Source organism: Cinclus cinclus, chromosome 19 (genome assembly GCF_963662255.1).
Source record: "Cinclus cinclus chromosome 19, bCinCin1.1, whole genome shotgun sequence".
Lineage (NCBI taxonomy): Eukaryota > Metazoa > Chordata > Aves > Passeriformes > Cinclidae > Cinclus > Cinclus cinclus.
The window spans coordinates 9,922,961-9,950,483 of record NC_085064.1 but is presented as its reverse complement, the minus strand read 5'-3'; the positions used below and the strand labels follow the sequence as shown (position 1 = coordinate 9,950,483).

The 27,523-nt window shown below is 44.7% G+C and overlaps 1 protein-coding gene across 4 annotated transcripts in view; it reads left to right on the top strand.

Moving 5' to 3' along the window:
• The window catches only part of PNPLA7 (patatin like phospholipase domain containing 7), a 125,679-nt gene that overhangs the window by 20,291 nt on the left and 77,865 nt on the right, over nt 1-27,523 (top strand). For all 4 annotated transcript variants that reach the window (XM_062505452.1, XM_062505454.1, XM_062505455.1 and 1 more), the window contains 6 exons: nt 1,743-1,843; nt 2,830-2,976; nt 7,248-7,325; nt 8,137-8,342; nt 15,289-15,420; nt 16,861-16,984. In XM_062505452.1, the coding sequence (XP_062361436.1) occupies nt 1,743-1,843; nt 2,830-2,976; nt 7,248-7,325; nt 8,137-8,342; nt 15,289-15,420; nt 16,861-16,984 (788 nt within the window). The remainder of the gene's footprint in view (nt 1-1,742; nt 1,844-2,829; nt 2,977-7,247; nt 7,326-8,136; nt 8,343-15,288; nt 15,421-16,860; nt 16,985-27,523) is intronic.

The window sequence follows — 27,523 nt, the reverse complement described above, 5'->3', positions numbered from 1 at the left end:
TTGGGGGGCAGGGAGATGGACAGTAAGATGGGAGTAAGATCAGCTCATATGGAGCTGTTCTTTCTACTGTCCCAGTTTTATAGCTGATTTAGGCTCTTTAATGCTGCAGTGTGTAGGAAACTCAGTTCATAGCATCAACAACATTACTATGTATTTTTAATTTTCATCTTATGGCTTGTAAGTTCTGATGATGATCAACTTTGGGCAACTTGTTTGGTTTCTTGTTTGGAGGCTGATCATTGAAGAACTTCATTATGATCCCAGTGGCAGGTTTGAAATGTGCAAGGATTTGTTTATATTTGTAGATCACAGAATTATGGTTAAGTTTGGCAAAGACCTTTAAGATCTTCAAGTCCAACTTGCAGGCCAGCACCACTCCCCTGTTGTCCACTAAACCATGTCCCCAAGTGCCATACCCACATGTCCTTTGAGCACTTCCCAGGGGTGATGACTCCACCCCTGCCCTGAGCAGCCTGTGCCTGTATTTTACAACCCTTTCCATGAAAAGATGCTTCCTAATATCCAATCTAAACCTCCCCTCAAGGCCATTTCCTCAAGATGACATGGGAAGAGTACTCTGAGGTAGATCTGAATATTTGTGGCAGTGGGATTCTTCCCTTGGTCTAGCTGGAGTGGGAAATAGGAGTCAGGCCCCTTCAGAAATAAAAATTATGTTTATGAAATTAAATTTATGGACAGCCCTTCATGGTAGAGTGGTTTTGTCATGTGATTATAGATCACAAGGGGTGTCAATGTTGGTTCCGAAAGCCAACTTCCCAAAACTTGGGGCAATCCTGGGCAAATTAAGGTGTGATTCTCTTGGGAGGGACAGATGGGGAAAGAATTCAGAATTAAAAATTTGAATTTATTGGGTGACAGAATTTACCAGTTAGGAAAGACAGTTGCTTTTCCATAGGGCCCAGCTTATTCCTGAGTAGCAATTTGTATTTATGAAAGCAAAAGTGTAAGAACAGTGTAGTGACAGAAGGCAAAAGATATAAGGAAGAAAATGTAAACTTTTCTGAATAGTCTTATTTTGGAGCTGTATTAGGCATAGAAATAAGATTGAAATTATTATAGATTCATTCATTAAAGGAAATAGCAATTTCTGCATGACTTTTAAACTCATCTGTAAATCAGGCTGTGACTTCCACAGATGTGGAACTGAATAGAAAATATGCTTAATTTTTCCAAAAAGGCTTTTAAAAGAAATAATATTTCTTCAGCAGATCCCACCTTTTCTACAAACCCATCAACATCTAAACGGAGCAATAGATGAGCTCTAAGGGTGAGCTGCTCTCACAAATGAGGAAATTGGCCCTGAAACATAATGTTAATCCTATGAAGGATTTCAAGGATTTGTAGATTATGGAAAATAAGATGCAGCAGCTGATATGAGCCATCAGCAGCATCACTTCAGGCAGTTTTGCAGAAAGCCATAAAGAACAACTCAAAGTTTTAAGTTATCTGGAGTTCCCTCTCTGCAGCGCTCTGCCAATTCTCAGTGGACAAAAAGCCCCACAGCAAACCTTCAAATAATGACTGTAGTCTGTACGAGAGTGGATGTGGGAATTGTGGGATGTGCTCTGGGGGCTCAGATGGGAAGATTTAAAGTTCCAGGTCAGAAGGAACTGGGAGATAATACGAGCATGAAGGTGCCACTTGCTAAAGTTGCTCCAGTTGGTTTTCTGAGAAACTGCAGTGCAGGAGGTGCTCAAACCAGGATTTTTGTCTTCTTGCAGACAATTCCAGCAGTGCCAAGTCTGACATGGATATGGCCTACGAGAGGGCCAGGGTGCAGCTCAGCCCTGAGGATGGTGCTGGCAGCCCTGCCGTGGCCAAGGTGGGTCTGCTGCTCCCCGAGAGCCCAGCCTGTTCCTGCCCTTCCTTCCCAGCCTCCTTCTGCTTGGAACCATTTCAGTGTTTTCTTCCTCCCTTCAAAACGCTGCCCTTGCAGCTCTGTACCAGTTGGGATATTTGGATTTACAGAATCCCCACTTGGTTTGCATTGGAAGGGACCTTTGAAGCCCAGCTGGTCCAATCCCCCTGCCATGGCCTGGGACACCTTCCTCTACACCATCCAACCTGGCCTTGAATGTTTTTGTATTATTGTTTTTTTAACTTACAGGTATTTCCATAGATTTTAGTGGCTGTCAAGTAATTCTAATGCACAACTTGAAATTCTGTGGAGATTCCCTTGGTGAGCAATGGGAAACCAGTGCTGCAACTTCTAACATGTTTTCTTGCCCTGATTCATGAAATGGATTATTTGGATTTGTCAGACCATGCTTTATTTGTGAGGGGTACTTTACAGCAAGGAATGAAAAACTTGCATTGGCTGTAGGTTTCCAGTCATTATTTATAAATCTGTTTTTATTTTTGTGGTCTGCTTTTTACAAATACTGACCTGGAAGTCAAGAGCACAAAAATACTCTTGAATTATAAAACTGCAGCTTAAAATCTGGAACGAAACTGTTGCTCACTGTGACCTCAGCATACATTTTCTCTTTTCCTCCCATCTCTGTATACAGGGTTGATAAAGTTTTAGTTCCATCAAGCTGGCAACAGCCCAGTTCCTCAAGTCTCTTATTCCTTCCCTTTCACAAGCTGTGATGAGTAACTTTGTTTGATTAGAGTGTCAAGCTGTGCAGAAAAATACAGGGATAATGAAGTTAGCAAGCTGTTGCTTTTTTGGAAACCTAGATTTCTTTTTTTGCAGACCACCAGTTGTGGTGGGTAGAGAATGCAGACGATAAAGGCAAATTTTGGCCAGGTAGGTGCCAATTTTGATGTTTAAATTGATCTTTGATGTGTTTCTTCTCTTTGCAGTCAATACTGAAGAAGACAGTGACAGTGACAGAAACTCCTTCAGCAGTTTTCCATTACAGTGCTGTGCAGGACTCCTGTAACAGCAAACACATTGATGCCATCGTGGAAGCAGCAAAGAAAGACCTCTCATCCCTGATGAAACTTGATGTGAGTTATTGCAAGGGGAACTGGCTTTGCTTCTGCTTTTCATCTCATTCTGTCAGGAACTGAAAAGTGGGTTTGTCTCCTCAGTATGCTGGAGATGGGCTGGATGTTTTATTCAACAGCCTGTTGAAGTCATTAGAAGGTCTGAAATAAATCTGCATTATTCTGCCATTTCAACAGGCTGGAATGCAGTGCATGAATCTTCACTCTGTGTGCAGAGCTGGCCCTGCAAGCAGCACATGTGCAATTCCTGCCGCCTCATTCTCTGCTCTCACTGAGTGGGAGGTTACCTAAAGCTTCAGGTGATTGCTGAGTCCATGAATCCTGCTGGCACTGCATCCCAGGGAGTTCTTTGGGTTTGGAATTGTGTCCCTGTACTTGCCATGGGGCACTGGCAGCATCTCCCAGCTGGGTCCTGCCCCCATGGCGGGGGCTGTGCCTGATCCCTGATGAGCTCAGCACCTGCTGAGCCCCTTGGTGTTGTAAGAAGGATTGAAAATTATTATTTTCATCATTCCAGTCATTCCAGCTGCATTTCATTATGGAGGTGTGTCTGTTCATGTGGGTAATCAGACAGTTTGGGAAAGCTCTGCATCTGTCTCAGTCAGTCACAGACATCTTTGGTTTGTTCCAGCCTGTTCTACAATAATTCCAGTCTGCTGCTGCTGCCAGAGGCTGGGCACAGCTGCTGCACCTCCTCCCTGCCTTCAGAGCTGTCACCAAACAACATTTGCTAGAATTCAAAAGATTTTACTTCTAGATTTTAGCATTTCTTCCTGATTTCCAAAATTATTCCCCTTGCAGCTTCAAAATCCCTGTCAGGGTCTTTCAGCTCCCAGTTGTGAGACTCGAGGTGCTGTTCCACATCATCACTGAGCTGAGGTCTCTTAGTCTGCAGGAGTCTTACCTGTCTCATTGTTTTAATTTTCAGGTTTTTTAAGGCATTTATATCCTCTTGAAAGGCAACAGACTATTTTAGAATAAATTCTCATTACAGAAGGCGTAAAGTAGGACTTTGTCTATTCTGTTCTTGATCCAACTATCAGATCATAAGCAAAAATTCCAAGATTACAGATGCTCCTGATTACAGCACTTTTCGTCTAGAATAAATTTCTCAGTAATTACCAAGTAGCAGTTCAGAGATAAAGTTGATTTCAATATTGTCCTCAAACTGCAGCACCTAGTAGGCAGAGTTTGTAACATGAAGATCTGGTGAAATAAGGTAGGATTTTCAAGCACCTTAGCTTTTCACAAGCAATTTCACAATTCAGAATCTGGTGGGATGTGGCCAAGTGCCAGAAATGTCATTGAAAGCTCGATTTTTTTCCATGTAGGAATAGCAAAAGTGGATTCTTTATAGGCAATGCAAGAAGAATCTTACTGTGTACAAAATATTTGTGTTCAATGTTGCTTACATGAAAGAAAATGAATTCTTGTAAGCTCTTCCCTTAAAAAAAGGAGATCTTAGCTGGATTGGAAGCATTTTAAGTTGTCATTTTTCAGAACAGCCAGTCAGAGTGAATAAAACTGAGATATTTTGATGACAGATGGTAGGTTTGGGGGTTTTTTTGGTTGTTTGGTTGTTTTTTTTTTTCCATGTGAGAGAGAGAGAGAGAGAGGGGGCAAATGTCTCTAGGAGAGAGGCATTATTTCAAATAGCCTTTAAAGTATCTGACTTAAGAATTTTTTTTTCTTTTAAGTATCTTCAATTCCTTGGATCTCTGTCATGAATGTTTTCAATTCCATACAATTTTTGTGTGTTTTTAGCTTGATCTGCAGTTACAGTGGGGGGCAGGGGGGGTTAAGCAGTGTTGCAGGGCATCTCTTCTGTGTGATTTACCAGGGAATTTCCTTCAACAAAAATACTGTTTGTCCCAGTTAATTATTGCTTTATTTAAATTGTTTATAATTGGTTTGTGTTTTCACTTCTGTACTGTAGACCCCTGCTGATTTTTTGCCCAGAAATAACCTTTGTTGCTTCTTATATTTGCTGTTGTAACCAAATTTGAGTTTCCTGCTGAAGTAATTTGTTACAGTCCTGCAAAGAAAGAAACTTACTGGGAAATGGAGCTTTTTGGGGTAATAACGTATTTTCCCTAACTGCTTGTGGCTGGGGGGATCAGTGCAGGTTTTTAGCTTAAACCCTGTAACTGTGCAATGCTGAGTTTGGGTTTGCTGTCTCACCCATTTGAGAAAGACAAGATGGATTTTGTCAGCTCTTTTATTGCTTAATGGGGCAGTAATAGCACAGCAAAGGAGGATACCAAGGTCTACTTGGAGGTCACTCAGTCCCTTCCATGCCTGAGGCAGAGTCAGATATTGCTAAGTCATTTCTGGCAGGTTTTTGGCTAAACTGTTCTTAAAGATCTCCAATGCTGAGGCTTTCACAGCTCTGAGTGCAGTCTATCCCACTACTTAAGGAGTCTCAGACATTAAGAAAATCTTGGCAGCAATTTTTTTTTCGAGCTGATGCAGCCTAAAAATGTTCTTGATAAGTAGAGCTCATGGGGGAGCCTGAATTCCCCTACTGAGAGGTACTTTCAGACTTACAACTCTGGCTTTAAGAATAGATAATGCTATACAACCATAAATGTCTAAATATAGAATAAACGTTATAGAAATTAGTTAAGTTGCTATTGCTGAACTCAAATATTTTGACAGGTGCTTGTCAGGTTCTCTGCGTTGGACATGTTCCCATGAAACAGATTGGCTTTAATAAAACTATTTTTGATTAAAATATGTTCTTTTTATCACCAGTAGTTGTAAAAAATAATTGTGATTATTTCACTTGCACTATTTTTTTTTCAACCCAGAATGGAACAATTCCACCCTGGCAGAACAGTTACACTGGTGGAGTGTTTACATCTCTGCTGTGCTGGTCTCCTGCTGGAATGGAGTTGATGACTGGGGTCACATTCTGTTCTGCTCTTGTGCTCAATTGATTCTTCTTGTGGGTGCAGCTTTAGTGCTTCTGTCTCTGAGGCAGAGCCTGGGCACAGCCAAATACCCAGGGAAGCTGTGAGAGCCAGGACTGTGCTTGCTTCTCTTCAGCCCAACATGTGAGCTCATAACTGAGCCTCGTTTTCTGCCTCAGCCCATTCAGAGGTGGTGATAAAATACTGAATTTCTGAAAACTTATAAAGAGGCTGGAGAGGGACTGTGGGCATGGAGTGACAGGACAGGGAGGAATGGCCTTAAGCTGAAGGAGGGCATCTGATAGTAGATATTAGGGAGAAATCCTTTATTTGAAGCATGGTGAGGCCCTGGCACAGGGTGCCCAGAGAAGCTGTGGCTGTTCCTGGTCCCTGGAAGTGTCCAAGGCCAGGCTGGACATTGTGGCTTGGAGCAGCTTTGGACAGTGGAAAGTGTCCCTGCCTGGACTGGATGTGCTTTAAGGTCCCTTTGAAACCAAACCAGTCTGTTACTCTCTGATTTGTTGGTTTGGGTGAAAGTTATGCCAAAGCAAAGGTGGCCTGAGGCATTAGGGTTTGATCCTGACTTCACACAGGACCCCAGATTGTGTGGGCAGTTCTTTGAGATGGAAAGAAAAGTCTCTCCATGGCCGTTTGTTTGTCTGTTATGCACTCAGGGTTATGGTGGTGAAAGCAGTGTTTGGATCAAAGGAATTTTTAGGTTCAGCTAGCTCAGCTCCTTGACATTGCAAGGGATTGGGCTCCAAACTGAGGGTGGCTTTTGGGAAGACCCTTTCCTCCCATGTACTTTTTCAGGTAGGACTCAAATTCCTACTCTTCTCTGCCTGAGCACAGGAGTTCATGAGTTTGGGGAAGCTTTTGTTGTACAGTGTGTATAAAAATCTGCTCTGCAGGTACAGCACAGCTGAGCTGTGTGCCCAGAGCTGTGCTGGGACAAAATCAGTGTTGGATCATCTTGTCCAGTTACTCCACGATGCAGAAAGTCTCTTTTAGTTTCACCTTCCTCTCAGAGTAACTTCATGTTTCATGGCTTTAATGCTAGCTGATGCAGGTCTCTTTCCATTATAGACCCTTTAAAGAGTTGGGGGGCAAAACTGATAAATAGAAAATCCTTAATCCAAGTGTGATCAATTAAAATGGTTCAAACATTTTTTTCTCTTCTGGAAGAAATGTCTGGTGCGTAGAAAAATATAAAAATAGGTGCCATATTTTAAAGAGATTCAAGTACTTGTAACATTAACTCTTATTCTTACTTGCTTTATTTGGGTGCTTCCTCACATTCTGGGATCTTTACCTGTGCACAGAGCAGTAAATTGTACCTCCCACCCTTTTCTTCTCCAGAATCCTGCATTGCTGAATGGCAAAGTGACGCTGCATCAGGTCACTGCTGGCACTGTGCTGTCCAGACAGGGAGATCAGGTGAGTCTGGCTCAGTCTCTGCCCCTCCAGGAGGTGTTTCTACACACTGATAGCAAATAAAACATTCCCTCCTGTCCCCTCCCAAGCCATCTCTTCTGGAGGTGAAGCACACCCAGCTCTGGGCCTTCCTGCACGCAGGACTGGTGCTGCAGCCAGAGCCTCTGGTGCCTGGGTGTTGTCAGCTCTGATGGACCTTGTGGGAAGATATGGAGTGTCCCACCTTCATCCTTCCTCAGCAGCTCTGGGGACTGGGAAGCCTTTTCTCACACCCTGCACTTTGGGATTTTGTGATGTCACTCAGCTGCAGTAAAGCCCTCATACAAAACCAATCCGGTATTATTTATTTATAGCGAAGTGTATTTAGGGTATAACAAGCTTCATTTATAATAATCCTGTGTAAATAGAGGAGCTTAAGCAAAGCAGATGATGGGCAGCTCGAGTTCCAGTGCTGGGTTCTGCTCTGCTGACCTGCCATGCCCCTCATCCTGCAGCTGTGATTCCCCATTATCTCCTTCTCTCCCAGTTCTGTTGTTACTTCTTGGTATCTTGAAGATTCAGCCTTCATTTTTCATAACCACCCAAAGAGAAATCAATTTTTCAATATTGTGCCTGCTTAGTTTTAAATATTCATAACCTGCTTTTAATAATTCACTATTGTGTCTTATTTTACCACCTAATTGTTCAAAAGCTATAGGGAAGCTTTCTGGGAAACAGATCGGTCGTGATAGTGCTGTCACTGGGATAATTGCTTTTAAAATCTTGGGGGATTTTTATTGAGCTTTTTTTTTTTTTTTTTCCCCATTTGCTCCAGGATGTCAATGTTTGCTTTGTGGTCTCGGGGATGCTCCATGTGTACCAGAGGAAGATTGACTCAGAGGAGGACACCTGCCTCTTCATCACCCACCCTGGGGAGCTCGTGGGCCAGCTTGCTGTCCTCACTGGGGAGCCACTGATCTTCACCATCAAGGCCAACAGAGACTGCAGCTTCCTCTCCATCTCCAAGTCCCATTTCTATGAGTGAGTACTGCCATTCAAACTTACATGGATCTGGGCTTTTTAAAATATTTTTTAGATTTTTTCGAATGACTCTTGTGAAGGACCAGGGTAGTGACCATCCTCCTGTGCTGGGTGCTGGTGGGGCCTCACTCCTCAAATCTTGGGTTTAATTTTGGGCCCCTCTCTGCAAGAAAGACATTGAGGGGCTGGATTGTGTCCAGGGAAGGGAACAGAGCTGAGGAAGGGGCTGGAGCACCAGGAGAGGCTGAGGGAGCTGGAAGGGGGCTCAGCCTGGAGAAAAGGAGGCTCAGGGGGGACCTTGTGGCTCTGCACAACTCCCTGACAGGAGGGGACAGACAGGGGGATTTGGGATCTGCTCCAGGGAACAGGGACAGGAGGGGAGGGAATGGCCAGGGGAGATTCAGGTTGGATTTTAAGGAAAATTTCTTCACTGAAAGGATGGTTGGACATCTGAACAGGCTGCTCAGGCAGTGGTGGTGCCACCATCCCTAGAGGTGTTCCAAAAATATGTGAACACCTAAGATGTGGCACTTTGTGATATGGCTTAGAGGGACTGGGGGATTCAATTAAAGTTTGGACTTGATGCTCTTGGAGATCTTTTCCAGCTGTAATGATTCCATGATTTTAAATCCAAGTGTGGGATGTCTGTGCTGCTGCCGGTGCATCCCACAGTAAACCATGCACTTCATGGGGTAGGTTTAGGTTCATGGATGAGCTGTGGTCCCTCTATCAGGTAGTTTAACTCCAACAGGAAGCAGTTCAGGGAATTTGGGAATATTAAATGGTGACATCTTTGTTCAAGGCCTATAGAGCACAAGGGAGTAGGAATTACAGCCCAAGAGTCAAATGCTTCATAATCTAAATAAGAAAGTCTGCCCAGAGCTTGCAATTGGTTGGGTTAATTGTTGCTTTGCCAGGCCTTTTCTCTTGGATTCATTTTTCTTTTTGCTGGAAAGCCTCCCCAGTTCTGTTCCCAGACAGACCCAGGGAGCTGGGTGTGTTGTGAGTGATTGGTCTGGTTGTAACAGTGGGTTTTTAATGCTCACTAATAGAACAGGTTAAAGAATAATTCCCCTGTGCAAGACAGGTTCCTTCCTGGACCTTGGAAGTAGCACCTGACATGGGACTTAATGCTTAAATGGGAATATAGGTCATTAAAAATCCAATATGATGACTGTGGTTAGCCTTGTTGCCAATAATCATGATTAATGTCCTTGATTTATTCTGTGATCGTGTAGTTTACAGTTAGAATTAGTTCACACACATAATTTGTGTGAACTAATGCACAATTTCCTTTCATAATCTCATTTTCCAGCTTCTGGAATGTGCCATGAGTCCTGAGTTACATAGAGGACTTCTGGGAGGTCGTTGTGTTTTCTAGGCCACTGTGATGTCCATCTCTGCCTTCTTCTTGCTTTGTAAATAATTGTATTTGTTTGTATTCCTGATCAACTCTACCCCAGAATCCTTATTGTGGGATTTTGGTTTTCCCACCCCACGCAGGAGGCTGCATGGCTGTGGAACTGAACGTGCTGTGCTCAGCAGGTGCTTGTTGATGGGCTGTGTTTTTCCAGGCTCTGAGGTGGTTGTCAACTCTTTGGCCTAATTTCTGAGAGATACCTCCCACTTGTGCCATTCCATGTGGTACCAGGCTTTTTCTTCTAAATGGCTGTTTTTTCTCTCTGTCTTTTCCTGGTCTTGCTTTCATACTTGTTTCTGACTTCAAATTTCATTATGTTGTCTCAGCTAGACAGGCAGATTCCACCTTTTCCTCCTTGTTTTTTTTTTATTCCTTGTTTTTTTTTTGCTACTCAGGGCTGCATTCACTCTCATTTACTGAAGCTCATTTTCCTGAGATTTCTTTTCTCTCTCAAGAACTGAGTTACCTCCTGTTCATTCCATCTTACCTTTCTGCTTCCATTAACCCCTTACCAATCTGGGATCAAGACCGATCAATGTATCACCTCTTCATCATTTTTGGGTCCTTTCCAAATCTTTCTTTTTCTCCTTTAAAGTCTATTATCTGTATTATCTCTTATCTCCATTTTACAAGCTCTATAAATTCCAGTTTTTCATCTTCACAATTTGTTCTGTAGCCAGGCTTTATGGCATTTCTTGCTCCTAGGCCCATATTTGAAAGTGACATTGGAGAAAGCCTTTGAAAAGCATAAGGTTTCTTCTGTTCATTCATTTTTTCTTTGAGCTCTGTGAGAAAGAAAAACTTGTTAATAAAATAGGATCTAGTTCTGTTTGTCATTTTAATGTAAATTCTATGTTCGTAGTTCTACAGTGTTCAGCTTTCTCCTTTGCCTGAAATCTCAGAGGAATTATTTTTGTTTTAATTTGTTCATTTTTCTTTTAGCTTATAGACTAGGTGAAATTTGACAAGAACTCCTATTATTCTCCAAAATTTCATTCTTCTTTTCCTGTCACACGTGTTTCTTCTTTTCCTCTCCGTTGCCCTGGAACACTCTGTGCTTTTTCTCAGTAATTAATGAGAGGGTGAAGCAGAAAGCAAATGGTCAATGGTTGTCATGAGGCAAACAGCACAGTAATGGAAGGAGCCCATCGTGGAGAATTGAGTGTTGGATGTTGGATTAAATCCTTCCCACTGAAACTCCAGGGCAGGAGCCTTTTTTGTGGTGCCTCCATGAGTAAATGGCTGGCTGTAGATGCAGAGTGCGAGTCCAGGGGTGTGCTGGTTTGAAAGCAAAAGCAGTGAGAGACTCCAAGTCAGAAATACAATTTAATAGGAAAAAACCCCCAAACAAACATGCAATAGCACAAAAGAGAACCACTAACAGAATCAGAATACAACCTGACACCCCGTTAGTTGGGGTGGTGGTAGCAGTCCAGATGAAGTGGTCTTGTTGAAGTTGTGATCCTGTAGAAAGGTCTGGTAGCTCTTGTCCTCTGGAAACCAATGGGTAAGGGCTACGTTGGTGCTCTAAATCTCAGTTTTTATCTAGGTTGGAAATGCTTGGCTCCTCCCCCTGGCTGGAGCATCTCCCAATGGGATGATGGAATTTTATCAGTCATGCACTGGGACTCGATGGCCCATTAACAGGAGATATCTCCATAGAGGAAGGATGGGTTGTGGAAAAGATAAACAGCACTGGCCCAGCTGGTTTTTACCACATGGCCCATTAACAGGAGATATCCCCCACAGAGATAAGGATCATTGCCCCACCTGATTTAACAGATGGTGATAGAATCCATACTTTTGGGCACATCTTTACATTGTAACCCAGGACAAAGGGCAGCACAAGCTGATGTTGTGGTGAATCCAGGGTTGATTCCATGGCAAGTGTCTGCTTCTGGAGCTGCCGATCCTGGCGTGTGGTGCCCCTGCAGCAGCTCCTGGAAAACAGGAATCAAGTTGTCACCAGGATCTCCTGAGGGAATAAATTCAGGATCTGTGCTACCAGTGGCTTTCTCACATTTTCTTATTCTGTAAATTTCACAGTTTGGAGGCTTAATCATGTGCACTTGTCAGAGAAGCAGGAAAGCTTTGATTTTTATTTGGTCTTGCCAGCTAAGCTGAAAATCCCATCGCAGCCACATCCCCAAGAATATCTGTGGAAGCTCCAGACATTCACAGAAACTACTTAGCCCTTATTGTTATAATTGGTGAGCTTTCTAGTAAAGAAAGTCCTTCAGGAACCTCTGCTGTACAGAACTTTGGATTTTAATTTTCCCAGTGCCAGGTATGTGCCAGATAGAAGAGCAAGGATGTAAATGCCCACGTGAGAGGAAGGAAACTGGCCTGATAATGGTGGGAAAAAAACCAAGCCTCTTTTCTGCTAAGGGTGGGTCTCACCTTCTGTGTTAATTCTCTTGAAAAAGCTGCATGGCACTGAGGGACATGAGAACTCCAAGTGGAAATAAAAGAAGCTTGTTAGTTTTTTGAATTTTGAATGCATTAAGATACGCATTATGAGGGAGGAAAAGAGTAAATGGCTTTTATTGATGACAACAGACAGCCTGTGTGGGAAGAGATTTTCAGGGCTAAATAAGCAAGTGGAGTAAAACCAATGAGCTAAACCATCCAGGAATTTTTAGGAGCTTTATTTAACTTACGAATCTGCTGGGAAGGGGGATAGAGCTGGGTATTTTCCATGTGTCTGTTGGTATCTTGGTCAGGATGGTGGGATAGCATGGAAAAATTGGGGCAGGAGAAGAGAGTCAGGAGAGAAAAGCTGTTGTGCTTTTTGGTAATAGTGTTTGCTGGCTGGATTTTTAAGTGTTCTGAATGTAAGAGCTAGCGTTGAGTTTAATTTACCTTGTAGGCATTCAAGTGCAGGGACATGAGTGTTGGGAGTTCAACATGAAATAGGGATATGTGCCTGTGGATCTCTGCCCTTTCAAGTTCAGAGCTTTTGGCTGAAATTTTAGACTTTGTTATTGCAGAATTAATAATAGAAGCTCTGGGTGAGGAGAGCAGTATCCATGGAAAGCTCCATGTGTGCTGCACTGTCCCACAGTCCCTGGCAGCTCTTGCTGCAGCAGTGGCACTAATGAAATTCCTGATGTAAAGACTTTGCAGGAACTCGGGACCTCTGGACAATTAACCAATGTGGTTAAGTAGAAACGACTTTATTGTTTACATTATGCTCTACTTATACATTCTAAAACCACTGTCCATGCAATCACACATAACTTGATAGGTGCCTCTATCTTGTCCACGAGCTCTGCACACACCTTGCAGGAAATATGATTGGTTACAGTCCAGTGCTTCGTGGCCCTTCTTTATCTTAGTTCTTGTAATCTTGGTATTCTGTTTTTAAGCTGCTTCTTTTCCAGTTTAGCACAATTTATGTTTCAGTAGCCTTGAGGGATTCCAGAGTGTTTGATAAGAATAACAAAAAATGGCTTGGCTGGTGTAGCTGGTACACACTGTAGCCTAAGGTGTTCAAACACTCTGCTACAAGATTTCAGCACAGTTTCTTTCTGTGCCACATCCAGGCAGTGCAGAGCTCCTGGTGAGTCTGGTTTTGTTTTCAGTCTTGGATTGTGGATCTCTGCTTGGACTTTCTCTGATTCTGCCAAGTTACAGTGGTCCAGAACTGTAATCCAGTTAAGGAGCAAAGAGTGACAATGCTCCTTCCACACCTTCCTTTCTTCCTCTCTTATTTAGGGGTAAATTTAGATACAAAGCTCACAGAGCACAAATAACAGGGCCTTCTAAGTAGGTTTTCTTACCCATCTGGCACCATCCTTGTGAGAGGAATATGGATGCAGAAAACTCGGCAAGGAATCCCAAGAGGTTCCAACCAGGCTAAGTGCTGGAGCTGCCCCTGGGTCAGGACAACCCCTGGGATCAGTCCAGGCTGGGATGAGCAGATGGAGCAGCCCTGGGAGAGGGACCTGGGGGTGCTGTGGGGGAGAGCTGGACCTGCCCCAGCCCTGAACCCCCTGCCCTGGGCCTCAGCTTGGGCAGCAGGGGAGGGGGGATTCTGCCCCTGGGCTCAGGTGAGACCCCACCTGCAGAGCTGCCCCAGCCCTGGAACCAGCACTGGAAGGAGCTGGAGCTCAAGGAGAGATCCAGAGGAGGCACCAGGGGGATCAGAGGATGGAGCAGTTCTGCTGGGAGGAAAGACTGGGACAGCTGGGATTGTTCACCTGGAGAGGAGAAGCTTTGGGGTGACCTCAGGGTGGCCTTGCAGGGCTTGAAGGGGCCTGACAAGAAACATGGAGAGAGACAATTTACAGGGGTCTGGAGTGCCAGGACAACAGGGAATGGCTTTCCACTGCCAGAGGGCAGGGATGGATGGGATATTGGGCAGGAATTGTTCCCTGGCAGGGTGGGCAGGCCCTGGCACAGGGTGCCCAGAGCAGCTGTGGCTGCCCCTGGATCCCTGGCAGTGCCCAAGGCCAGGTTGGGCAGGGCTGGGAGCAGCCTGCTTGTCTGTGAGCAGGTTTCAGTGCAGCTCCCTCATCTTTCTGTGTGCACTTCTCATGCTGGGGCTGCAGACACAAATCTACTCTTTGTGAGTTATTTCTCTTGTGAAATAACTATTTTTTAATAGTCTGCTCTTGATGCTGCACAGGAGCAGGAAAGATAAGCTGCCCTAACAGACAGAACAACCTGACACATGTGTGATCCATTCACCCCTGGGAGTGCTTCAGGAGGTATTTGAGTGCTCACTCCCACAGTGACAGGGTGAAGTGATCTTCAGTCTAAAATGAACAAGAAATTAGACATTCCTGAGCAATTCACAGATATCTGTGAGAGTGATTTTTGCCAGGCCTCACAGTCAATGTGGAGTTTGAGGCTGCCCTGGCAGAACCTTCTCAGTTTTTTAGTTTGGGGAACATACTGAATTGCATGGTGTCTTTATTATTAGAGACTTTTAAGCATGACTAAAAACATACAGTATGAAGACTGAGAGCTTTATTAGAAGGTATTTCAGCTCTTTGTGGTCTTTGCAAGAGGGAAATGAGAGTATTTGAAGTGCAGAGCAGATGTTTTATTTTTAAGTGCATCAGACTTTACATATAAAAAGATTCTGATGTGATATGTGGGGGAAACTGAGCACGAGCAAGAGACTGAGATTGGCGGAACAGCAGGGAGAGAAGATCCTGAGAACAGGATGAACATTTTCCTGAGTCACGAGACCTGTGTGAGGGGGAAATGAGGAAGGTGGCTCATACACAAGAGCTCACATGGCTCCTGTCCATCCTGCTGCACTGGGAGGAGGCAATTGAGCCAGACAGCAGGACTGGCATCCTGCTTCCAGGACGGTGCCAGCTCTGAGTGCCATTTAATTTGGGCTGATTTGGAAGCTGGGCAGCCCTGTGTCTTGTCAGAGAGTCCCTGGTGAGGGTGGTGGTGGCAGGAGTGGGGTGTGGCCTGGGAATTTCTGCCCAGCTGAACTGGGATGTGGTGCCTGTGGGCAGCTGCTCTCTTGTGGGGAGGTTCAGTAATACTTGCCTTTTTCCTCAGGATTATGCGGGAGCAGCCCAGTGTGGTGCTGGGGGTGGCCCACACTGTTGTGAAGAGAATGTCCCCCTTTGTCAGACAAATTGACTTTGCTCTGGACTGGATGGAGGTCGAGGCTGGACGAGCTGTTTACAGGTGAGATGTGGACAAAATTGTTTGTTGAAATTTTCCTACTTCATGAGCTCTGCTCCCTAGGGGATGTGTAAAATGAGAACCTCAGGCTGTATTTATCAACCTTTCCATCGGGCTTATTTGTTTGCCTATTTTGAGATTATCTTCTTTCTGCGGTACCTTCAGCATTGCTTCAGTCTCCTGTTTCTACATGTTTCTAAATTATTTTATACTATTCCTTATCTTTTCTCTTGTCTTGGCAAGCTTCTTAAGTGACATAATTGAATAAGACAGTTCCATGTTGTGGTGGTAGTTTCTGCATTGTTGGGGGGCATGAAGATCTACTGCTCAGAGGTTTTCAGCCTTTCTGAAATAAACAGCAAAACTCAAAGGTAATTCAGTTAGGCTTATTCAGCAGTAAATTGAAAAGAGGAGTTTTGTGTTTAAGGGGCAAAAGTTACCTTGGGAAAACTTAGTTTTATGGATATGTACTAGGATGCAATTGAGCTGTTATATGGTTGCTGCAGTGGGAGAGTAACAGTCTAATTTAGAGTATGATCTGTATAATTGCTCTTTTTATAACCATACCTGCAACACCAATGCCAGTGGAAGTTTTGGATTACTCTGTGCATCAGAACGCTCCTAGCTGTCAATATCTTATTAAAATCTTCTGGAATTCCTTGCATTTAACTCCACCACTGGAAGTGTGGCATTCCCAGCAGCACTCCTAATTGTGCCCACTGGATATAGCAAAACTAGTTCTTGGTAGACAAAGGTGTGTGCACTAAATCTGGAGCCACTTGGGGTCCTGCTCTTTGACCTGCAGAACTCCTCTGCACATTCATATTGATCTTGCAGTGGGAATGAGATCCAGAGTAACCAGCAATGAGCCTGTGGTGTCCCCTTGGGCGTGCTCACACCCTGGTCATCCCTTCCAGTCCTAACATGGAATCCCAGACTGGTTTGGATTGGAGGGGACTTTAAAATCCATCCAGTCCCATCCTAGCCATGGCAGGGACACCTCCCACTGTCCCAGACTGCTCCAAGCCCCAATGTCCAACCTGGCCTGGGACACTGCCAGGGATCCAGGGGCAGCCACAGCTGCTCTGGGCACCCTGTGCCAGGGCCTGCCCACCCTGCCAGGGAACAATTCCTGCTCAATATCACATCTAAACCTTCTCTCTTTCAGTTTGAAGCCATTTCCCTTTGTCCTGTCACTCCTTATCTTAGCTAACTGTGCACAGCCTGTACATTTACACATTAAATGTATTTCCAGTCACCTTTTAACAAGTTCCGGCTGCGTTCCTCATTTGCTCCTTAAGCATCAATTAAACACTTCCCTGTGTCTTCCAAGCCAGGCAGGGAAAAAAAAAAAATAAATCACCAACTAACTCAAAACCTCCTGATACATTTGCTGAGCAGGGATGCTTCCTTCATGCTGGCGCTTGGTTCTTCTCCCTGCAGGCAGGGTGACAAGTCTGACTGCACGTACATCGTGCTGAACGGCCGCCTGCGCTCCGTGCTGCGCATGGACGACGGCAAGAAGCACCTGACCGGGGAGTACGGCCGGGGAGACCTCATCGGAGTGGTGAGAGGGGCACAGGGCCCTGGGCAGCTGGCAAACTGGCGCTCGCTCCGTGCCAAATGTCGCGTTGTTTCCTTTAAAACAGCCGAGCGGTTGTTAGTTGCTGTAAAGTTGTTTATTGTAAAAGCGCATCAATCTTAAAAGGCAGAGTCCCTTAAAGTGTTAAAGTCCATGCTTGTAGTAGCCAGATATTAACAGTTCTTTCCACCCTCCTTTCCACAGGGTGAACCCAGCTGAGGATAGTAGCACAGATGCTTTCAAGGAGTTGATGTCCCTGTTTGGGTGCTGGGTGCCGTTTGCAGTAGCCAGGATAGCTGTTAATATGGTTGATGGTAAAGAGGCTGGGAGGGACTTTGTATGGGTTTCACAGAGATGTTCATTTTAGCCACGTGCGTGGACAGTCCAGGGTCAAAAGGCAAAGGCAGAGCTCGTGATGAGGGTCCAGGTTAAAGTACAGGGATGTTTGGGGCGGGGGGAGCATCAGAGTCCAATGACCAGGGGACACGGGGGTGGCACAAAGGTGAGGTTAGGGCATGGGAGACAACAGGGAAACAGGGTGGGAGTGACCAAAGGAGCCAGGGACAGGGAAGGGGACACAGGGGTGACTCAGGGAACAGAACAGGGGTACATTGGCATTTGCTCTGAGAGAAGCTTTTTGTGTTTCCCTAACTGGGGGTGCCTCTCAGTGTCTCCACACATGCTAAAGGCTTTCAACATAGAGTCCCAAATAGAAGTAAAGTCCCAGTTAGAAGTAGAAGCAGCTCCTGGTGCAAAGCCCTTGGAGTTCCAGCCTAGTACAAAGTCCTGAGTAGAGGCAAAGGCTGAAGCCTGGTACAGAGTCTCGAGAGGCACATGCTCCCTGTTATTTTTTTTTCTTCTTTTCATGTTGTTCTTTCTCTTCTTCATGTGGTGGTAGTGATGATGATGGTGGAAGAAGAAAGAGCAAGGCAGCTTTCACTCCAATACATGGATTCTTATTTACAAATTACCCAGTGAGCTAAAAACATGAATCTGCAACCTTTCTTCTAAACATATTAGAATTCTAGGTTTTTAATAAGAAAGTTTACATATAATCTATGCATATGGCCTATCTGCTTTATCTGAAAAATCTAAGCAGTATTCTTACTATATTTTTATTATGTCTAAAACATACTGTGTTTTGGAGCTCTCACAGAGACTTGTTTTTGAGACCTGTTTTCCACACTGATATCTAGGACTGTTTTTGAGCTCTCACTGCAGATTGTTAATCTCCCTCTGAGGAACTCAGAGAGGTCTCTGTTTTCCAGACTCCAACAGCCAAACACACACAGTTGTGCTCCCATTCCTTGTTAATCTTTAGGGCTTGCAAAGTTGAAAATGCGGAAAACTCCCTTCTGCCTATAAAGTTTTTATCATGGTTGGTGAATGGGGTTGAAGGACTTGGTTTGAAAAGAAAGATAAACCCAAAAAGGGTCACTACCAAGCCAGCAGCTCCAGCCCATTGCTCCTCTGTGCCATGGGTTACTTCCCTCCCAGTGAGAGCAGTGCAGCCTGTTAGATCAGGGTTGGGGGAGTTGCAGTAATGTGCACTAAAACAGGGGATTTAAATCAATTTAGTGCCATAGGAGGATTCAGTTTGGATGAGGCCCCCCAGAAGTGTCTAGTCCAACCTCCTCAGAGTTAGCAGAGCTGACTTCAAAGCTTTGTCAGGTTTTTCAGGGAGTGTGTAATTATTATAGCTATTAAAGCAACTGTTCATTTAAAAATGGTAGTATTTATCCATATTTAATTTTTCTCATGTTTGTTTTTTGTTTCTCAGACCTAGTTAACAGCAGAAATAGTAGTCATAAATATGTGTGGCTTGTGTGATTTTTATATTTAAAATCAGAAGATTTCTGAAGTTCTGAGCTTGTTCAGGCCCTTTTCTGCTTTCTGAGCTGAAAACTAAACGCTGAACGTTTGTCTGTTTATAGGCAGAATTAGCATAGCTCTGAAGCCAGAAAACATGTGAATTGGGATTGGTTCTATGGAAAGAAGTTCTTTTTTATGGGAAGAAAGGGGAAGTAGGAGTCCAAGGCTCCCCTTAGTGAGCTGATCCAAAATTTTGCCTGTGGAATACATGAGGCAGTTCAGGTGCTCCCAGCAGAGGCAGGCCTAGGCTGGTCTGCTGCTTGCCCCATATTTGATATTTCCACGTGCACAGTGTTTAAGGATCTCTTCCCACACTCAGTGCTGCTCTGGCTGAGGGGTTGTATTGGCTTGGGGTTGTATTTGGAGAAGCAGGTCCATGCTGGAATGTGCTGAAGCACACCCACAAATTTTGTTTTTCTTTCTTTCTTTGTGATACCTCATTAAAGGTAAAATGACATGGTTTGACAGGACTTAAAGCTGCCATCTTTTGTGACTAATCACAGTGGTGTGAGGCTGTGAGGCCTTTTGGTGTGCGAGGAAGGGTTTGTCAGTATTGTCACATCCAGGCATATTCCTGCTTTCCTCTGCCTGTGGTGATTTACAGCTTTTCACTGTCAAGCTCCTGGAGTTTTGCAGAGCTTCTAGGTTGAAAACAGACCTGTTCTACTTTATGAAAGCAATTTTGAGTGATAGGACAGCATATGGTGCTCAGAGGGTGCCCAGAGCAGCTGTGGCTGCCCCTGGATCCCTGGCAGTGCCCAAGGCCAGGTTGGACACTGGGGCTGGAGCAGCCTGGGACAGTGGGAGGTGTCCCTGTCCATGGCAGGGGTGGCACTGGATGAGCTTTAAGATCTCTTCCCACCCAAGCTCTTTTACAATTCAGTGGTTCTATGAAATGGGCTAAACTCTGCTCCCTGTACAAGGGCTGGTGCTGGTTTTTCTAGGCTGGCCCAGCTGTTTATCTGGGCAGGAAGGAGGAGGTGGGTTGGTGGATGGACTGGGCTGTGTTTGCTGTAACAGTGCCTTGTTTGCTGGTGAGTGCCCAGGCAGGGATACAGAAATACCCGTGCAGTTTGTGCCTAAAGCACAAGTCACTGTTTTGGATCCTCGTTATGACATGAATCATGTTGGAGACTTTAGTGACTCTGTGGACGTTCATCTCCTTCCTGCCCACAGCTCCCAGCCCCACTGACTCACTCTGCCATTTGTTGGAAGTGTCTCCATGCTCTGGCAGCCTTTTGCAAACATGGGGGAGGATTTGTGAAGAATGCCAGCGTTATTTCAGAGGGCATTAGCAAAATGATATTTTTGCTTTTAAAAAGTTTTGTTTATCCCCTTCTGCGAAATCTGTTATAAACCGTTAAAAACCTGCTGAAGGGTTGGTTTTATTTCCCTGACATTAACATAATTGGGGTTCTGGATGCTTGCAGGGAATGAAAGCACCAGTTGGTGTTGGTAATGGGTTTTTTGGTTAACTGGTGGTGGCTTGATCCTCCCTGAATGCCTCCGAGACCCTCCCGTGTCACCCGTAATTGTGGGCACCGAGAAAACACGAGTGTCTTGTGGTTGATGGCTTTTTGTTTACTGCCTCTGTGTCAGGACTTTTAAAATGCCACGTGTCATTTGCATAAGAGATGAGGCTCTGCCATTTCTGATCACAGATGCAAAACGGTGCAAGATGAAGGGTTTCAGACAAGATGTTAATTTTCAAGTGTGTGCGTGCGCTCCCAAGGCTCAACTTGTGGCTCAAACTGTTTTGTTCTCTGCTCTGACTCAGTGGCATCTGTTCCTGAGGTCTGTTGATGCAGGGGGCGAAGAGCAGATTAGAAACTGAACTTTCCTTCCCTGGGCAGTTCCTTGAGGAGCTGACAAGGACAGTTCTTTCAGGGGAAAAGGATCCTGAATCTCAGGGAGACTTTTTGGAGGGACACCGTCTGCTGTTGGGCCTATTGATTGGGCAGCTCCAATCACTGTGTCTGGTCAAATCAAGTAAAAACTCAATTTAGAAATTTCCAGGTAATTTTTAAAGGACACTGATGAATCTGTTAAATAATTCCCTCCCTGTTGAAATAGAGTTGACATACATCTTATGAGTCTTGTAAGTCTTAGACTTAGTCTAGTCTTAGAGACTAGATGGACTAGGTTCATTGCTATAGATGCACTTGTGGGAAAATGTTGAAATGTGAATTTTATCTACCAGCTACAGGGTCACTTTTCTTACCTTTTTACCACTTCTGCCATGCCTGGGTGATCCCAGAGGAGACAGCTGTGTATTGGAGTGAAAGGGCTTCTCTTCACCGAGCTACTTGTTTAAAATGCTTATTTTAGTTTCTCAGTTCTCTGCTTTGGTTTTGATCTTGATTAACCTCTGAAAATTTTAGTTTTTAGCCTTCTTCTTTTGATCTCATTTGCACGTTGCTGTGTGTGAAAGAGGATTCCCTTTAATTTGATTTTTGTGCCTGTCAATAGCAGGTGCTGGCCCAGGCTCTGAGGTTCTGTTGTTCCTGGCAGTGCTGCTGAGACTGGAGCAATTATCCCCTGGTTTATTCCAAACTGCAGAGCAGGTTGTCAGAACACAGGGTCACAGCTCCAAGTGTGTGTTGAGATGGGTGCTCTTTGCTTTTTGCACTGTTGAGAGGACAGCAGTGGGTGAGAAGAAGGCAACAAACCCATCAGAGCCATCCCTCAGGATGATGTGCTGCTGAATGGAAGTTGTTTGTGCACTGCCTTCAGACAGTGCAGGTGTTGGAACCTTCCATGAAGTGGGGTTTTTATGCAAGGCCACACTCAGTCTTTGCTGGGTTCTGAAGGATGGCTGCGGTGCTGGAGGGATGACTGAATGCCAGCCAGGTCTCAGGGGTCTCAGAGACAGCTGCTAACTCCAGATATTTTCCAGAGTTCTACTTTTAGGTGGTGTAGAGCTGGCTTTACTGGTAACTCCCTCCCAAGACACTGTTTGCGTGCAGGGTCTGTCCCAAAACCAGTCAGCTTTCAAAAATACCTGCTGAGGGGGGAAGCTGCAGTGATGTTTTGATTAATTCAACACCTTTTCTCTTTATCAACCAGAATGTCCCTCTTGTCAGGAGGGCTACACACCATGACTTTTGAGTAGAGAAACTGCTGGACAACTGCAGAAAGGCATTTGTGCACTGACTCTTGTAACACAGAGAAAAATGGCAGAAAAGAAGCCTCAGCTGCCTGTGCTGCAGCACACTGGTCCTGCTGGTCAAGAAATCATGTTTTACATTCTAGAAATAAGACATTTTAAATATTTTCAGATGTTAAGCTGTTCATCTAATTAAGACAGCTAAATGTCCATGGCTTTTTTTCCTCTCTAAAAAGTTGAAACCCAAGAAGAATCTGTAAATGGCTTATGATTTTCTCAGGGGATTGGAGCATTGTCCTTTGGAAATGTAACACTGTTACAAATCTTTAATTGCTGTATAATCCTCAAAGGAATCACACAAAGGAAAGTATCAGGATTACACTTGTCAGGCTTTTGTTCTTTATCAGTATTAATGTTATCAGGCAGCTCCAAAGCCAGCTGAATGTCACTGCACTCTCCACATTAAAGCTGCTTTGCTCTACCTTTTTTAAACATGTGAATTTTTGCCAATTCCTTGGGGGTTTTTTTGTAATTTTGTCAAACCATGGCTACTTAATTTGCTGAAGCTGTAAGATAGTACAAAGCTATTTCAGGTGAATTCAGATTTTTGCCACCTCAGACACAGTGTGCACAGACTGTAGTTGAGGGAATTGGAGGTGGATGAGGTTCAGGAGCAGAGCTGGAAGACGTGGTCCAGGAAGGGATTGTTCTCTTTTCCTGTCTCTCTTGGTAATACATTACTAAAAATTATTATTTTCCTAGCAGCATTTTAGGTGTGAATTTGTCTTTAAAACAGTCAACAAAAGCAAAGCCAAATTAATCCAAATGATCCAGTGAAACCCCCCACCAACCAAAGCACAAACAGCAAAGCCCCATCATTTGTCAGCCCCAAAGGGAGGCAGAGGAAGCCCTGAGGAATGAGTTCACATTTACACTGCTGAATTAGTGTCAGAATGAAATGAGAGGCTGTGCCTGATGTCCAAGCCCATCATGAGAGTATTTTTGTTAAACTCAAGTCGCTGATATCTGAGCCATCTGAGTGAACCTTGATTTCCTACAAGGATCTTTCCTGAATGAAGCTTTCTATTTTTCAGATTCTTTACAGCTATTTCTTTTTGTCAACAGCAATTTCTCTTTTATCTTTATTTGACTCAAGTTCTAAAAAGCTGCTGAGGGTCAGAGACCACCCATACTGCAAATTCTTGTGGTGCAGCTTAGTGTTCCGCTGGCTGGCTGGCAACACCACAGCATGGCTTGGACAGAATCTGGCATTAAATTATCTAGATTGGTGTTGAGGGAGAAAGTAATTTGGCTGTGGAGCTGCCTCAGGTATCACTGCAGAGTGCTTTATGTGCTTGATGTCCTGGGCCGTGTTCTTTTTAGAGAGTCTGAGGAGCTCTGATGACAGATAATGGAAATTGTGACCTGCTGGGTTCCAGATAGGGGATTTCATGCAGTGGACTGTCATTCTTTAGGATATTTTGTGTCTCCCTTCTGCTTCCAGCTGAAATCTCTTGTGATAATTCCAGCTATCAGCTCACTCTTGATCCACCTCCTGATCCCCTGCAGGACAGCTTTTTACTTTGCTTGCCTCCTCCTCCTTTCTCCCTTCCATTTTGGGGGATGCCACATGGAACTAGGGGAACAGCAAAGGCTGATAGCACATCCCTTTTAACCTGGCAAATGAACAAGGACGTTGATAGCAAAAGAAATTTTTGTTTTCCTCAATAGAATTTATATATTTTTTTTAAAGTATCATTAAATTAAAGCCACTGAGAGAGAGAAAGATAAGTGATCTTTGTCATCACCACCAGAATGTTTGGCTGGCAGCGAGTGGTGAGAGCAGAGTCCAGTGGAAGTGACAGGAAGGATTTTTGGGGGAAGAGTCAGCAGTGGAGGGTGGAGAAGGGTCCCTGATCAAGTTCTAGCCAGGTTTGAGACTCTTGTGTGAAGCTGGGTCAAAAGCAATTGATCTCTCCCTTCTAGGAAGTATCTGAGCAGCTCATTATGGGTTGTTCTCTCTTTTTCTATTCTGGAAGTTCAGGTATAATTCACCTAAAGAGGAGCAGCCTGCCCAGGGCATTGTACTTGCAGATCCTCTTCCAACAGCCTAGAGAAATGTGATGGTTTTGGTGGGTGTCTAGTGTGGGTGTCTCAGGTGGCTTCTGCCATGGTTTTTGGTGATGTTTTGACTGTAATGTTGGATTTCGAGCAACAAAATATGCATGAAACTTCAAATCTCTTCTATAGCCACACGTATACAAGGAGTAAAACTTAAATGCCGGAGGCTGGGCTTTGGCCAGTTCCCTTCCTAGCTTTAATCTTCCTCTTTTTTGCCTCTTAATGACATTCACTGCTGCAACAGGACTGTCACTGCACTGCTACAAAGCGCAGGCTCAGTCCTTTGGGGAGAACCTGTGGCCTGACTCCATCTGCCCTAATTACAGAACATAGCAAGCTCAGCCTTATTTCATTTTTACCTGTATTTTAGACCTACTCTTGCATATAGCCATTTATAAATGCACAAGACTTCCATGCATGAGGGTGTGCAAACCTTTCATGTTTTTTTAATACGTTTATCTATTTTAAAAATGAGAGAGGGAGGTTTGGATTCTTCTTTGCACACAGCAGAAGGGCTGGATGTCCTCAGTCACGGGGTTAACTTGGCACACAGGAGATTGCAGAAGGTGGTTGTTAGAACAACTTTGAAGAGTACATGGTGTTCTGAGTTCATCCACTGGCACTGCTCCCACAAATAGCATCGATTTGCAGTTTGTCTGGTTGCTCTTCCCACTCATTCACTTCTTCCAGCAATGTCTCCTCCTTTGTCCTTTTCTGATACAAACAAATTGATATTTCAGGTCCTTCTGAGCTGGGGCTGGAGCAAACACTGTTGGGATGAGCATCCTCTGCTGCTCCAGGGGCAGATGAGCTGGAGAAGGGCCTGAGGGTAGCATGTTTAAGCCAGAAAAAGTCAACGTCCAGGTAGTGTTTGGTTGCTCTTTGTGTAACATTGGTGATGTTCCCTCACTGGCTTCAGCTGCAGCAGCAGCAGGTCCTGCCCTTGTCTGGACAAAGACACTGCTGTGACAACCCACAGGTGGCTCTTTTGTGCTCTTCCAGTGCTGGTGTTTGCCTTGAGATCCAGGTGTGCTACCTGTCAGCTCCCTCACTGCCTGTCCCTTCTCCAGAGCCTCCTGAACTAGCAGCAGGTGTCAGTGTTGATGTTTCTTCTCCTGATCCCTCCTTGGGTCCGTGTCCTTTTCACCCCTGTCCTTTGAGTCCCCTCTGTGCTGGTCCTTCCCCAGCACCCTGGGCTGACCTTGTGGCTTTGTGTAGAGCCTGGCCTGCTTTGGGGTGGGTGTTTCAGGATGGAGTGAGGAGTTTTGGGAGATGGACTCTCTAGAGGTGGGGGGTGGGTGTCTGTGCACCCCCAGTGTCACCCAGTTGTGCCTGACAGGCCCTGCCTGCTCCCTTGATGCTCCTGGTGGGAGCCCCTGGGCTGAAGAAGAGGCAATACAAGTGTCTGGCTAATTACCAGATTGTGGCTCTCATGGAGGAGAATTTGGAAAGCAAAGGGTTTAAGATGTATAATTTAATAATCCCTGAGGTTCTGACCTGCTTCCCAGGGTCTCCTTGTAACTGGTGCTTTCACTTGTGTGCACTTACACAAGGGCCAGAGGGAGAGTTCCCTTGGTGAGGAAAGATTGCTGCTTTTTGTGAGCTGGCAGCAAGGAAAAATCAATGGGAGAGGAAGAAATATGATGTGTGAGAGGATGACAGGTTCTTGGTTGGAATAGTGGCCATGATAAAGAGGAACTGAAGACAGTGTATTACAGAATGGATGGGATGGGAAGGCACAGCAAGAGCCACTGGTATAAATGTGCTCCTGGCTGGAGGCTGGGGAGAACACACCTGTGGCTCTGAACATTTGCACTGGACGTGTCTCCTCATGCACTAGATCTGCTTGAGATCTCACTTGGAAAGAAATAATCTTCACAAGAAGCTACTTGGAAATAATTTGCATTTGTAGTGGCTGGTGACTGTGAGGAAAAGTCACCCAACAGTTTGTTCAACTGAGCCCGAGTTTGTCTGGAGAAGCAACATTTCCCTGCCAGCCAGTTGACTGTCTTCCACCAGCCCCAGTTTGCTCTGGGAAGTCTCAGAGATGCTGAAGTCTGAGCAGGAGAAAAACTGTGCTCATCATGCTGGGGCTGTGCACACACCAAAAGTTAAGTAAGTAAAGTCATTTCTTGAGTGCAGCTCAGGAAGGAATTTGTACTTAGAGCACCTCACAGAATTTCTCACATGCTGGTTTTCATTTCCCAGCTGTGTAATTTGGAAATCTGTAAAGAACTGTCAGGAATGACTGTGGGAAATGAAGTCAAAAGAGGTTGTGATAGTATAAATTGCTTTTCCCCTCCCTGTAAAAGATTTGCAGCAACACTTTTTCTTCAGAAAGAACTTGTAAGGCACGGTTGTGAATCATGTGCATCATATGGGATGGAGACAGCAAAACCTGGTTTTGTCACAGTTTAATACTGAGCTAAGAGAAGGTGTGGGAATCATGGAATTCCAGACTGGTGTGGGTTTAAAAGGACCTTAAAGCTGATCCAGTTCCATCCCTCTGCCCCTTCCATCGATTGCTCAAACGGCCCTCCCTGTCAGAATTAACTGGAACAGTACAAAGAGCACGGGTCTGATTTTAGAGGTTTTTGGGGGCTTGTTGGGGTGTTCTTATTTGTTTTTTAAAGTGTTAGGAACAACAGAACCACAACAATGCAGGAGTGTCCTCAGCCATGGTCATATCATGAATAGTTACAAGAACCAGAATGTCTAACACTGGAAATTATTCTGTGCTCTCTGATTCAAATTATTCCAGTGTTTGAGACACCGTTCCTGTGCAATTCCCCCCAGTTAGAGGGAGTGGAAGTAATGGCAGTGATGGATGACAGATTTCTGAGGGTGGGCTGGAGGTGGAAAGGGATGTTGAGGATGAGGAACCAAGGGGTCGACCTTGGAGATAGGAGAGGGCTGAAGGGAACACTCAGCATTTTTGTAGGGCTGCTAAAATAAGGCACAGCAGGATTTCAGAGAGATGGAGTTCCAAGTGAAATTAGCTCTGCAGTGTGGGCTTGCTGAGTTTACTGCATAAGAGAAAACCAATCAACACCAGATAATGAGGTGGCAAAGAGAAGAGCAGGCAGTCCAGGCAGAGCAGAGAACAGGATGGGCTCAGCAGTCAGGGAACTCCAGGAAAACCAGAGGATTCTTGGAGTAAGGGAGGAACAACAACGATGGCAAATGTAGGAAAACTGAAAGAGAAGCCCAGAAATGGGCTGTGAGGTAGAACTTGTTTAGAGGCTTGTTAGGAAGGAGGAGGAGGAGTGGATGTGACATGAGACAAACAGAGATGTACAATTGTCTGGAGCAAGAGAAGTGTTGGCTTGAGTTGCAGGAGAAGTGAGAAAGATTCCACTGGTTCTTTTTTGCACTGGAGCAAATGCTGTGGCTGTGTTCATGCTGGTGTGGATGAGTGATGCTAA